Source organism: Vigna unguiculata, chromosome 2, assembly GCF_004118075.2.
Source record: "Vigna unguiculata cultivar IT97K-499-35 chromosome 2, ASM411807v1, whole genome shotgun sequence".
Lineage (NCBI taxonomy): Eukaryota > Viridiplantae > Streptophyta > Magnoliopsida > Fabales > Fabaceae > Vigna > Vigna unguiculata.
In genome coordinates, this window is record NC_040280.1 from 16,249,341 (window position 1) to 16,264,290 (window position 14,950).

The window sequence follows — 14,950 nt, forward strand, 5'->3', positions numbered from 1 at the left end:
TGTGTAATGCAAGAAAAGAGAATACCCATGCTCGAACAGTTCCATCCTATTTGTCAGCCTTACATAGAGGATGTTATGGATGTAGTGGTTGATGGTCATGATAGGTATAAATGCATTGCTGCATTGTTGGGGATGGGTGATGAGACATAGCCCCTAATCAGACATGATTTGTACAAAGAACTTAGTTAGTGGCGTGATGAATATGCAACATTAGTTGGAAGCCATGTTTCGACTAGAAGAACTAAGAAAGTCTTTGCTAGTCCATTCACCATCAAGGGTATGACTTCTATACACTATTGTTGACGCTTATTTAATAATAATTTTTATGATTTTGTTTGATTATAATTTGATTAATTATAAACAAGCTAATCAGGACAAGTGGATGACTATACTAGATATGGGGTATGCGATTGTTAATCGATATAATGTAATCCTAGTCTATTTGTCGTCAGTTCAGAATTTGACGATATTCTCACTGTGTACATCTCCACCTAATACGTAAAGTCAACATCGACTAATTTGTATCGGGCATGTTCTTGATTCTCATTTTGTGCAGGTAAAGTTATTTATTAATTTAAAACATTTATTTTCTTTATTGACTAATTACATATATATAGGTTTGACTTCAAGAAGGTTGTCCCTTATCGATGGTGGATATCATATCATTTAGCAATTGTTACCCAAAGGCAAAGGCGTGGGCATCATTTTATAGAAATAGGATGTAGGCATTTGTACAATTGATGGGTGTGGATTGTACTTATGTAGATCTTATGGAGGGCTGATATTTGTTATTTGTATTCATTTTTTTAGAGGTGCGGTTTATTTTAGGATATTTCATATCGTAATGTACTGAAAAAAAAAACTTTTGTAGTTATTTAACTTGTATATAAAATGCTAATTCCTCTGGCCAAGGGACATGTGTATTTTGACCTTATTGCTAACAAAGTAGATGTTGTTAATTTCTAATCATATATGGAATTACTTAATATAGAATCCAACACAAAATAAATAGGCATAGAATATTAAGCTTCAACACATTTAAGGTCCAACATCAAATACAAATATAAGGTAAAACTACTATCTAGATGTAGATGGTCGTCATCCTTGAACTCTACGACCTCCTCTGCTTTCTTCCTTTTCTGTTGCATCATGAGCAATCTGTAATAACTTTTGCATCCGATCCCAAGCAATTGTGCCCTCAATAACGTCTCTACAATCTATCATTCATTGCAGGCCGTTGACAATGTGCTTCATGGTTCCCTGCAATAATACCACATTAATATAAATTATTTAAGTTATTAATAATATCAACAAATAAATTGCTAACATACCAATAAACCAGAAGATGATGAACCTGATATCCTCTGCATTGGCATGTCATCTAGCAAATTCTGACAAAGTCTAGGCATAACCACAAGGCTAGGTCGCTCGTCGTCAACACCGTGTATAATATAAAGATGAAAGACTCTCCTAAACCACTACAAATATCCATCAACACATGAAAATAGAGTTGGCATGGGGACCACATGAACAACGACATACTATTCGTAGTGTCTCCACCGATCATTAATAATAGCAAAGTCCACCATAGTAAGTGCATTTGGCAGTCGTGGAATAGGCTGCATAAACCCAAATTGTCATAGCACATGTTCTGGCATATGACTGTGAACCATGCTACCAAGCTTCATGGAGGCCGAAAACATGGAAGCTACAATAAGTGGTCCAACAGCGCTATGAGATCCATATGGGGACCAAATCACCCCATCATATGTTACATCATCCAATTAGGCTCTAATATCATATAGAGTGAAAGTAACTCGTCCAGTGATAAAACATGTTGCACGGGGTTTTGTCTCGACATACGTATCATATAATTGTTTCCTTCCCAATGCAGGGAATTGCTCATATATCCAACTCTACATGAAATAACATTTCATTTAACTACTGAGATATAAAAGAAAAAAAAAGAAAAATATATGTGGGTACCTATAAAAGATGTAGATATCCAGATAATTGCTTTGTTGATGCAAAGCTAGCATCTCCTAGTTGTTCATAAAGGTAGACAAGAGCAACAACTCTCCAAGCATATCTACGACATGTAGGGAGATCTGTAAACATCTGCAGGTAATGGACCCGAACAAAAGTGGCGCTCTTATAAGCATATATGGTGCACCCAACAAGGTGCAAAAGATATGCTCGTGCAACAAACTCCCAAAGCTGGTTTCGCAACAGTTGTTATAGAGGTCTCTCAGCCAACTTAGTCTAACCTGCCCACCACGACAATGATTCAACTCATTCGAAGCCACAACTCGATCCACACCCACAAGTGTCATCAGAGTCTCTATTGAATCTTCATATTCAAGTGGTTCAGTTGGGCAAAACTCTTCGATGATAGGAAGATGTATCAGTGACCACACGTCATCTAAAGAGATAGTCATCTCACCAATAGGAAGATGAAAACTATTTGTCTCAGAGTGTCATCTCTCAACAAAACCCAAGATCAACCTAGTATCAGGGTAATCATACAGAACATTGCACAAAGGCAATAAACCAAAATTCAACACAAAAGGATGAATAAATATTTTTACTTTCTTAGAATGAGAGACCAATGTCATAACTCGATCCTAAGAAAAAAAAAATCAAAAAAACAATAAAACAACAAATGAACAGTAAAAAAAAAATAAACATTTATAAAAACTTTTGATTAATCTGACCCTCCCATATCTACAAGCTGAAGTTGTAGGTTTCTTTCGTGTAGCACCCTATGCAGAACTCTCGGTTATATCGTGTGCAGAAGAAGAACCACCACGTCTTGTCAAACCACCTCGTGTCCTAGGCATGTCTACAAAAGTAAAAATCAAACTTTATCTCATTTTATGTTTAATTAAAACAAGTGAAGGTCATTTGGAACTTTGCAATCACTCTACCTAACACAATGTTTTGAAACAGTTCAGTTATGCATTTAAATATGAAAACTAAGTGTTGAGGGAGAAGAAAAATATTAAAACCAGAGTGAGTCATAGGGCTAGGTTGGATTTTGATGCAATTACTTATGAGGTGAACAAGCACTGAAAAACGACTTATCTTAGCATTGGAATAGATGAAAAAGTTGAGGGATGTTTCCTATGCCACAGACTTTAAAATCAACACATAAGAAGCAGATGTCGACATCCGTAACCCAATATCCTCTTACGGATGTCGACATCCTTAATGCTACATCAAAGGGCTGACATTTGTAAAGTAGTTTAACATAGGGAAATCAAATATCGACATCCGCAATACAGTTTTCTTAACTGGATGTCGACATCTATAATAGGGTTTTTAAAATTCAAAAAACACAGCATTTGGACAAAGGGGAATCGGATGTCGACATTCGCAATTCAAATTCCTAAACCGGATGTCAACATCCGTAATATCGCAGCCAAAAAATGACATCCGTAACACTTAAAATACATGAACCGGATGTCAACATCCGCAATGCAAAATTGTAAACCGGATGTCGACATTCGCAATGCACCAGTTCAATTCGTATATCAGCTACCATAACTAAAAAAAGAGAAACGGATGTCAACATCTATAAGACAAAAGACTAAATCAGATGTCGGCATCCATAATGGAGCCATTTTTTGAAAAAAGAAAATTTACGGAAGTCCACTTCTACTGTCTTCAAAAGCAGTCTCAAACAACACTTTAGACATGGATTGCACAGATAAAAAATTAACTTATTAACTAAACATATGAATTATTAAGTAGCAAACAATGACTTAACTAGAATGTTGGTTGAAAGGATGTGAAGCACAAAATGGCACACTGGAGTCTGGATCTAGTGGAGCTGGAGGCTGCGACTGTTGGGAGAATAAAAGAGACAAATGTGGAGAATAAAGAGCTGATGCCGCTAAAAGGGATTCAATTTTGGGGGTGCAAGGGTGGGCTCTTGTAATAAATAGATGAGAGAGAATAATTACTTTTTACTATGAGGGCAAATGAGAAATTAAAAATCATTTTGGGGCACTGGAGAAACCTTTCAAGATGCAGGGAGAAGTTTCCTTCCGATACCCGATCTACACCCGATTAAGTCGTGGACGGTACAACTATCAACAAAGTGATAAAACCCATTCATCCTTAAAAAGGAGGATTCAATTACTTCATCTACCTTCAGAACTATTTTTTTATTCGTATTTTAAGTTTTAAGATATATAGTATGATAAGTTGTTATATTTAATATAATATTAATCATAATCAACTTAAAAAAATTATTGTATCACTATTCACATATTTTATTTTAATTTACCATCTTGCGATAAATTTCTTAGAATTTGAACAAATTTAATAATACCGTAAATTGAACAATCTTACTAGCCCAAAAGAAATAAATGTTCTTTATTACATTCCTTCACTCATACATGAAAACACCGATACATTCATGATACAACTTTTCTAAAAGAAAAAAAAAAAGTCACGTTTTCCACAAGTTAATGGAATCGAAATACATAACCTAAAAAGACATTCTAGCTCAACGTTCCCTTCTTACTAATCCCAAGTCCTATACATTAATCCAAAAAGAAAAAACTTACCAAAGGAAACAACAAAATCTACCACTCCTAGTTTGACTCAAACTCGATAAGGCCACTACCAGGAATCTCATCTTCTCCTTTCAGGGGTCCAATGTGGCAATTCTTGACTAAAATGCACGGACACAACCCTAGAGTCCAATAACTCCATTATGGGTGTGAAACTCACACACCTTGGTACCTTATATTGATTTATTGAAGCACCTCTTGAGATTGCATAATCCATAAGCTCCTCAAAGGTTCCATTTTTCACAACTCGTATTTCCAATGGCCCAATGGAATGATCCGCAACACGACACTGCCTGTACACGGAATTCAACGACTCCTCCATCTCCAAACAACACCGGTTCAACACCTCGTGACTCGGTGCGTTCGCGGAGTCCTTGCTCAACAACTCCCAGTAAATAACATAGTGACCAGGAATCGTTGTTGTGTCTGCATAACTCGTGTATTCCACCACACTCGTGTTGAAATCAGCCAAGAGCTTCGAGGCATTCTCAATCCCATTCTGCAACTCCGACTCGTCCGTTTTGTCGGAGTCAATGCTCAGCAACACGTTCTTCCGCCGCACGAAGTGGAACTGCGGCGTCGAGTTGTGGAATCCGGTGACTCGAAGGATGTCCCCTACACGATACCGGTAGAGTCCCGCATAGGTTGTGATTACCAACTCGTATTCTTTTCCTACCTCCACATCGACCAAATCCACTAGTTTTGAACTGACAGAGCCAGAATTAGGATCGTGGAGAAGGAATTCGAAATATGCCATGTTTGGCATGATGGTGTATGAGACCTTAGAGGGCTTGCACATTGGATTAAGGTTTAATCCGAAGTAGCACTCAGAGGAAGCGTACATGGTGCACGCAAGGGGTAATCCTCCGCTATAGTAGTTAAGCGTGGGGATGTATTGAGCCATGGCTCCTGTTACGATCACGTCCAAGTATTTTGTGTTGGGCCAAATTCTTGTGATGATTCCTTCCCAATTGTCCTTGGAACATTGTTCTGTCATAAACTGGGCCAATTCCGGGTCGGGTTTTAGCACATTGTCCATGTATTCCCTTATTGCAGGGTCGGTGATTTGAGAAGTTAGGGTTCCTGATCGGATATCGCGGACGAGTTTGGGCCATTGGAGTTGGAGGAACCGGATGGCGCGAAGGAGGCCGGAGGCAAAGACGGCGCCAAGGCGGAGGACGTGGTTGCGCTCTATGAGACCACAGAGCATTTGAGTGTACATGCTTTGGAATGAGTCGGGGCAGAGAATTGCTTCATTTGGACTAGTGTACACATTATATGGGTCGAATGGTCGGGTCTTGAAATGATCACTTTTGTAGTAGCTTGTGAGAACCGGACGGGCTAGTAACCCACCCGGTGTCCTTGTTTCGGACTTCACGAACAAAAAGTATAGGCCCTTTCCCTTGTCCAAACCCGGCACATAACTGTTCCATTCAAAATAATAAATAAATACTACGATCAGGATTCATAATAATTATCAAAATTAGAAAATAGTACCTTATTTTATTTTATTTATTAATATGTTATTTAGTTTTATTGTAAGAATAGTGACATATTTTTTTAATTATTGTAGATAGATATATTTTATTTTTCTTTTATAATCTTTCTGGAAAAGATAACTTGTTATCCTTTTAGAAAAAATATTTGAATGTCAATTACTTTTAATAGCATTTTTATTTCATCATCCACTCTTGCTAATTTATAATTTATATATAATCACATTTGTTTCCTTGAGTGAATGAATCCAAACAAGTTGAAATTTAAATTTTGAAGAAGAAAAACTACAGACTTGTTAAGATCTCTATAATTAAGTGCATAACAGTTGTCATGCTACAATTTGAAAACAATGTTTCTAGTGAGTAAAACATAATCAATAAGAATTATATGAAAAAAACAATGGTTATCACACATAACTACTAAAATTTAGTATAGATCAATATGGCTTTTTTATTATTCGTGAAATTGGTGAGTGATATTTATAATTAGTAATTCAACAAAAAGGACTATATCGAGTTCTTAAATATATCTCTGAATTTACTAATGTAGTTAATTAATAGTATAAAGTCCAACTCACGAAGGAGAGGATCTGGAATACTATATGGTTAGTTGATAGAAGAAAAAAAAAAATCTCAGCCGTTCCAACAATGTTAGGCCACGTTATGCATCGAGATGACTCATTTTTTTTTCAAAGAACTTGAGAGGATAGCACGCCTATATTTCAGGAAAATTATTTGGTGATGAAACTTACATGTTCATAACTGGCATTAGGAGGCTGTATAGAAGTTGGCGACGATCCAAATCTTCCTTAATTGTTGGCATCAATTTTCTTTCCCCGGCTGAAGTACCAGAACTGCATATTCAGATTCCCCAACGCAAATCCCAAATTGGTTTCAGTTCCCAATCTTAAAAGATAAATAATAATTTAAACACACACAAAGCTTGAAAAGGATAATGTTTATGACCTGGTGAGAAATTCAGAGATAGGATGAGCGGACAAGATAGGGGAGCAATCACCGTTTGCAATACGTTGAATCTCGGACTTAACATCCTCGTAAGAGATAACGGGAACCTTAGACTTGAAGGTTTGACGATCGGAGGCGCCTCCAAGTTCGAAGCGTTTAAGGTACTCTGTGTGAGCGTTGCGCGTGAGAATCTCCGCCAGCACCCTCTCTTGGACGGCGTCGGCGTTTCGGGTCATTTCCTCAATGAACCGCAGCGCCTTCGCGTCCTTGTCGCACGCCGGTGGCCCCAATGGGGACGAAATCGGGGAATCCACAGCCATATTTCAAAATTGAGGATTTAATTAAAGAAAAAGCGAAAGTGTTTTGATCGAGATGAGAATTTGAGTTACTCTCTGTATAAAAAGAAGAGACAGAGAAGTGGTGGTGTACTGAGAGAGACAAGTGCACGTTGCAGAGTTTATATAGAGAACTGAAACGAACCTGTGCGTGTGTGTCTACACGCTGAATCATGCCATGTCATTTACGTGGGACCCACGTGGTGAGATTGGGAAAAAGATTATTTTATACTTTTAATTTAAAAATAAAGTTAAAAGATTCTATTGTGTAAATGCTGCCGTGTGCCGTCCACACCATATAACATGCATATATGTATTGTTTTTACTCGATAGTAGTTTTAAGTTGACGAAATACACGTTTTATTTTTTATTTTTTTTATTATTATTATTATGTGATAATTCAAAATTTTAGCATTAAAATATTCATTATTCAGTGTCATTAGAATATTAATTTTCAATGGTCGATAGTGTAATTTTCGTACATGAGAAAGTACACTTATTTGGGTATGGGATGAATTTGTTGTTTTTCTTTTCCTTTTTCTTGAGGCAGATGATAAACTTCCTGCACGCTTGGGATTAAATTAAGTTATATAAAAATATACTTTTGTCCTTTTTCTCCGGTCATTGTTAAATTAAATGTATGTAGAAAAAGGCGTGAGAAAGAAACATTGCATAAGATCTTTAGAAAAGTTCTTACCGCAAAATTTCTCTTCTAGCATTATTTTCTTTATATAGACGGTATTCTCTATTTAAATTGTCAATTATACCAAACAAAATTTTAAATGTTAATTTATAGCAGAATATATATTAACAGTAAGCAATTCACTTTTGCATAGGAAAAGTGTACGAATTGTAAATGGTTGAATTCGACCACAACTTGGTGACAACACGAGCGTAGTTTAGGTTCGGCTTTCAAACATGTTGACTGAAACGACTAACATTATAATTGACGAGTCTTTTTGCATAGTGGTACACGCATATGCTAAAGCAAACACTCAGTCAAAGGTACTTTCCCTTGTAGTAAAAATCTCCCATTGGATATATTCCTAATCCTTATACATACTCTTTTTAAAAAAAATTACATAAATTAAACATGTGTCAATCACGAATATATAATAACTCGTCACTTAACTAACTGATTTAGATTCTTTGACAATATATATATATATATATATATATATATATATATATATATATATTGATAAAAATTTATGCCTTTGTCGAAGATAAAAAAATATTGAAACCTTTTTTTACTCAGTTTATGATTATCAAAATCAGTTTCATCTCTTGATGTTGGGAATCCGTATTTTATTTATAAGAAAAAAGTTATAAATCATTTATATTCCCAAAAAATAAGAGAATATAAAAGATTAGAAAGATAATTTTTATAGAAAATTACAAAGATAATAACAAAATAAGATATTAAAAAATAATAACCACATATCATATCTACTTTATAACAATAGTTGTTAATAAAAATTAAACTAAATATAGGACAAATTTACGTCTAATTCTTGAGTCCATAAACTTTAAGTCAATTTTTGGACGTTTAATACTCTTCTTTGAGTATCGGGTCGGGTCTTGGACGATTGGAACAGTACACAATCCTCCAACCTTGAGTCCTCAACTTGCTCGGATGAAAAGGTTGTCATAACCCATCCACCATCTTCTAGTATTAGCTTAGGCCTTGAACAACAAAAATGGAACATCGCCCCTTGTCTTCCTTGCCAAACTTTTCCACTTGTTTTGTTTTCATTGATTCTCTTGTCTTGTTAGTGCATAAATTTGGTGGCATATCTATGCACATAGCCACTTTAGTTTCCACTTTATTGCTTTATTCTTTCTCACAACATCTTTAGGTAAGTTTCTCCCTTTTTGTTAAACTTTGCATCCATCTCTAGTTGCCTAATAATTTATGGCCTGATTTATTTTACCTGCAAACTTTTTGGTTTTTGTTTTACTTGACCAATAACAACCCCAATCGTGTTGAGTTAGTTGCTTTAAACGAGCGTTTATGCTCCCCCCTCCCCCTCAAGCAACTTGAAGTTTCTTTTGTCTTGTGTTGTCAGATTGGTAATTCATAAGTCCTCGGTGACAAGAAAAGCAATACAAATGACAAGTTTATAACTCAGGATCAACAACCTTCATTAGCCCTTAGTGGATAATTAGGTGTAAAAACTTGCCTATCATATGTCTGTGAGGTTTCAAAATAGAAAATTGGTAAAATAAAATACAAACTTACAATAATATCTAATAAGTCGAGAACAAAGCCCGTTTATCATCTAAGTTATCATTGTTTATTAAGTTTTTTTGGTAATAAGGAAAGTAATTGAATAAATAGAACTTATTACACTAACTGTGAGTCCTTAATGATTTGATTTTCTATCAAGGCTTGGATAATAATCCGATCTTAGCAATCTTTTTAAAGACAAACCAAACCTTTAAATTGTACAGATGGTCAATATAACTCGGCATTCATCCGATGAGGCCTGATGGTGATTCAACTTGGAGAAGATGAGTTATGGTGGTCCAATCTATAGTGGTTGGACGTCTTCACTTGACTTTGTGCATATAGGCGTCGATCTTTATCAGAGGAGTTCGTTGTGGTGGTATTGTGCTCGCGGTGAGTTGTGTTTTGCTACTCATGAATCTGGGGTCGCGAGGAGAAAGGAGGAAGTTATGGTGGTTGATTCTTGTTCGTGTTCTTTGATATGTGTTTTTCGGTGAGTTGTTGTGAATGCTAACAAGGTGATTGTGCGAATCTGGTTCATCTTGGCTTAGGCAAATTTCTTCACTTTTTCATGCTTTGTTGCCTTACTTAGCAATGCTTTGCTTGAATTTTTATGGTTTTGATTATTTTCTATTCTTGGATTTATCTTTAAGGTTTCATGAAGCTTTAATCAATTTATTTCCAGACCTTCATGAACTCAACTTAGTTGCAACTGCAATAACACACCTTAAAATATCCAAAGAACATTTATGCAACTAAAAGACTAATTTTAACATGTTATTGTATCTCATGCTTGATAAACACAATTACAACAAATCCTAATTAAAAAAACTTTTTAAAACACAAAAACCAATTAAGAATCCAATATTAAAGGCTAAATGATGGTATAAATATGCAGTCATCAGTTTGTGAACTATAGGGAATGGTTTAAGTGTGGCAGCCGAATTAACTTCAAGTTGCATCCTTCTTGGAGAATGGTTGTTGACTTGCGTTGAGAGGCGTATATGTGTTGTACATGTTTTCTTTGCGTAGCTTGAAAGTGCGAGGCTTCAAGTGTATTTTAGCTCGATTGTTTCTATTTTCATTGATATTAATTGTTAAGTACATATTTTTGTCATGTTTTTATTAGTTAACAATGTCTTTCCTAACATATAATTCTAGTTAAATAGTTTATTTTATAATAGATTCCTTTATTTTTCTAATTTCTCCTTTATTTTAGAAATAATGTTAATAGAGTAGTTTTAGCATGTTTTTATAAGTGTATATAGGTTGTCCTTAGTTTTTAGTAGCTTAGCTTTGCATTTTATGGTTGGGACTTTAGTTTTAGTAGCATGAATAGGAAATCTAGTAGTGATAGGTGCTAAGTTCTAGTTGTCTTTAGGTTTCTTCATTAGATTAGTAGTGTAGCATTAGTTTGTGCATGATATTGCTACTAGTATTAGTTTTCTTTAATTAGAGCCATAGTTAGATAATAAAGACAGTTAGATTAGTAAAGTTAGAGCTATTTTAGAGTTTTAGTTATAAGTAGACTAGTTTGCTAGCTGAGTTTAAGTATTTTCCTTTAGTTTTGAAGAGCTAACTTGAGTAACTTGATTTAAAGCAGCAAAATCAATCCAAGGACAACTAAATGGAGTTAAATGAAGGTTGATCGATAGAAAAGGAAAGGGAAAACAAGAGTTGTGAATTAATTCTGCAACAGTTTTAGCCTAAATTCTAAAGAGTTGACTTTGGGTTGATTTTTTGCATTTCATCTCCTATCTTTGAGCCAACTTTGGAGGAACTTCATGGAACATTTAAATACACTTGTTGGAGTGAGAAACACTGAAAATAGGGTTGAAAGTTGTTTAAATCTTACATTCCATGTTACATTTTGTTAGTTAACTAGTTTAGTTAGTTTAAGTAGATATGATGATGTAGCTTTGCATGCTTAGTTAGATTTAAGGGTTAAGTATGCTTTATGTCCCTGAACTTTGACCCAAAATTGGAATTCGCTCATGTCCAAAACTTTGATGCATTTTGGTCCCTAAACTTTAAAAATGAATGAATATAGTCCTTTTAACCCAATTACGTTAACTTTTTTTAGGTGTCGAACACATTTCTCAGCAAATATTGAACCGAGAATGTGTCAAACGGTGTAAATGACTCCAATACTAACATGAAACATGTTCAACACATCTATAAAAATTAACGTAATTAGGTTAAAAGGAATATATTAATTCATTTTTAAAGTTTAGGGACCAAAATGTATTGAAGTTTCAAACAAGAATGAATTCAAATTTTGGATCAAAGTTCAAGGACTAAAAACATACTTAAGCCTGGATTTAACTTTGGTAGTTTAACACTAGTTTTATGTTAAATAATATAGGAGTGGTGAATTTTGTTCTTAGTTCTTTGGTTCTATAGTTTACAAGTTGGTTTGAATTTTAAATAAGCATAGTTTAGAATAAAGTAAAGAAATAACTTAGTTAGGTAGTATTTTTTAAAGACTAATTCACTATTATGAATTTTGTGACATTGGTGTAGGTTCACACATGTAATGTAGTTGTTTAGAGTTAATGCAAGGGAGGAAAATCATATATGACACCAAATGCAGAATCTGAAAAAGAGTTTGAAGACATCATATGTTGAAATGTTGGCTTTGGAGTTGACTTTCAATTGAAGTAAATCATTGGCTAGACTATTAGAGGCTCTAGGAGGCACATGTTTTGACTTGTTGAAAATCAAATGGACCCTTAGAGTGCCCTGAATCATTGATAGTTGAACCGGAGTCAAGAAAGCTTAATTAATGATGAATTTCTATTTGAGAGAATGATGGATGTGAAGCTCTATGAGGCATGATGCATAAGCAATTGAATGAAGAGAAGGACTGATTTGGTGCTGAAAATGGCATGGTGATGAAGGAAGCCTAGGAAGGTGAGGCCAATCCTAGAGGAAGGGTGGTTAGAGGAGATACTAAGGGAGCTCTAGCCAAGTGACTCTCAAGCGCAATTTTCTAGAATGATCTCAACAACATGTCATTACACAATCAAAAGTAATTTTACAATGGGGGAAGGCCTTCCTTTATAAGAGAAGGAGGCTCCAAACTCGACCAAGAAAATTTGAGGGAAATCGTGCAAAATTCAGCACAAGTGCCTAACATCTTTCCCTTGATTTGCAAATCACTAGCCATGTGGCAAGTTACACCTTTCCTATTTCCATCAAGTGCTAAATGTGGAAATTGTGTATCATGCTAGATGGAGCTCTCAACCTAGCTATTGAAATTAGGCTTGAATGGATCCAATTTCAATAGTTAGGTGATTTTATGATCCAATTTTCTTTATGTCGTCACCTAGTTTCTTACATTTATTGAAATTTTGGTGTAATACATGGCCTAATTAAAAACTATGCTACAAGACTCATGCAAAGCCCATCAAATCTTGATATCCTCCTTGGCTCATGTAAAAAGGAGTTGAAGCCCGTTAGGCCCATTATGCTCAACATGATCCCAACTTCTTGTATTTTCCTTACCATACTTCTAGTAACGGGACCTTAGGTAAGAGCTATGTCATCACCTTCTCCCTTTTGAAAAAGATTTATCCTCAAATCTAGAGGCTTCATATCCTCATCATCATGATGACCTGCAAAGGAATTAAATTAGTTACATTAAAGGTGGTATGGACTCCATATTCTTTAGGTAAGTCTAATTAATAAGCCTCGTTGTTTACTTTCATAAGAATCTTGAAAAGACCATCTCCTCTAGGATTTAGTTTGGACTTCCTTTGTTTAGGAAATCTCTATTTGCTAAGTGAAGCCAAACTAAATCATGAAAATGATCTCTCTCTTCCGCCTTGTTATTGTACTTTGTGTATCTCTAAGTTTGTTGCTATATTTGGTTCTTCACCTTTTCATGTAAATCCTTAATGAACTTTGATTTAGATACCCCTTCTTTATGAACAAAATCTAATGAAGTAGGTAGAGGTATTAAATCCAAAGGTGTCAAAGGATTAAAACCATACACAGTCTCAAAAGGAGATATCTTAGTAGTTATATGAATTACTTTATTATAAGCAAACTCAATATGGGGAAGATATTCATCCCAAGACTTATGATTTCCCTTCAAGACTACCTTCAATAAAGTAGATAAGGATCAAGTTACTACTTGTGTTTGCCCATCTCTTTATGGGTGATAAGTAGTAGAAAAGTTTAACTTAGTTCCTAATCTAGACCGTAAGGTCCTCCAAAGGTGACTAAGAAAATTGGTATCCTTGTCAGAAACAATGGTGCGAGGTAAGCCATGAAGTTTAACCACATCTTTTAAGAATAACTTTGCAACATTACTTGCATTATCTACTTTACCCCTGGCAGTTCTTGGAAGTCCTATGACAAAGTTCATACTTATGTCATCCCATGGGGTAGAAGCAATAGGCAAAGGAGTATACAGATCATGAGGCATTGCTTTAGACTTAGCTTGTAAACAAGTAATACACATAAAGCAATGTCTCTGGACATCTTTTCTTATGTAGGGCCAAAAGAATTTTTCTTTAAGCATGGTTAGGGTCTTATCTACCCCAAAGTTCCCAATAAGTCCCCTTCATGTATTTCTTTGATTAGGAGTTTTCTATGTGAACCTTGGGGAATGCAAGCTTTTCCCTCATTCACATATAAGCCTCCTTGATACTTTTGTAAACATTCTTCATAATGGTGGAGAACTTAGAACCTTAAGAGTACAATTCATGAATGTCATTAAATCCAAGAATTTTGGCTCCAAGTTTTGCAAAAAGATTATGCCTTCTTGATAAAGCATCATCTACTATATTTATTTTGCCCTTCTTGTACTTAATCACACAGGGAAATTGCTTTAAGTATTCCATCCATTTAGCCTGTCTTTTATTCAACTTATACTAACACTTCAAGTTTTTAAGTGACTCATGGTCACTATGAATGACAAATTTCTTGGAAACAAGGTAATATTCACAAGTTTGAAGAGCCCTTACAAGAGCATACATTTATTTATCATAAGTGGGATAATTGAGAGAAGCACCATATATTTTTTCACTAAAATATGTTATTAGATGACCTTCTTGCAATAATATTGCTCATATGCCAACTTTGAGGCATCAAATTCTATTTCAAAGGTTTTAAAAAATTTGGCAAAGCTAGAATGGGTGCCTTGGTAAGTCTTTCTCTTATCTGATCAAAAGCTTTTTGTTGTTTTTCACCCCAAATAAATGTGGCATCCTTCATCACTAACTCATTAAGAGGTGAAGCTAGACTAGAGAAGCTAGGAACAAACTTTCTATAAAAGTTGGTCAAACCTTGAAAGCTCCTAACTTCTCCCACATTTTTAGGGGTAAGCCATTCTTG

The 14,950-nt window shown here is 35.1% G+C and overlaps 1 protein-coding gene across 1 annotated transcript; it reads right to left on the reverse strand.

The window, feature by feature from the left end:
• Positions 1 to 4,356: 4,356 nt before the first annotated feature.
• Positions 4,357 to 7,462, reverse strand: LOC114173776 (probable indole-3-acetic acid-amido synthetase GH3.1). Its single transcript, XM_028058368.1, has 3 exons — positions 7,043 to 7,462; positions 6,829 to 6,930; positions 4,357 to 6,004 (listed from the first exon to the last, which is right to left on the reverse strand). Exons 1-3 carry the CDS (start codon positions 7,360 to 7,362, stop codon positions 4,642 to 4,644), a joined length of 1,785 nt encoding a protein of 594 aa, XP_027914169.1. The 5' UTR covers positions 7,363 to 7,462; the 3' UTR covers positions 4,357 to 4,641.
• Between the last annotated feature and the right edge of the window lie 7,488 nt (positions 7,463 to 14,950).

Excerpts from the sequence above, each read along its gene's own strand:
- LOC114173776 (XM_028058368.1), bottom strand. The coding sequence starts at position 7,362 with ATGGCTGTGGATTCCCCGATTTCGTCCCCATTGGGGCCACCGGCGTGC. Across the intron at positions 6,931-7,042 it reads ATCTCTGAATTTCTCACCAG|TTCTGGTACTTCAGCCGGGG; the intron begins GTCATAAACATT and ends CTGAATATGCAG. Across the intron at positions 6,005-6,828 it reads CTAATGCCAGTTATGAACAT|TTATGTGCCGGGTTTGGACA; the intron begins GTAAGTTTCATC and ends TGAATGGAACAG.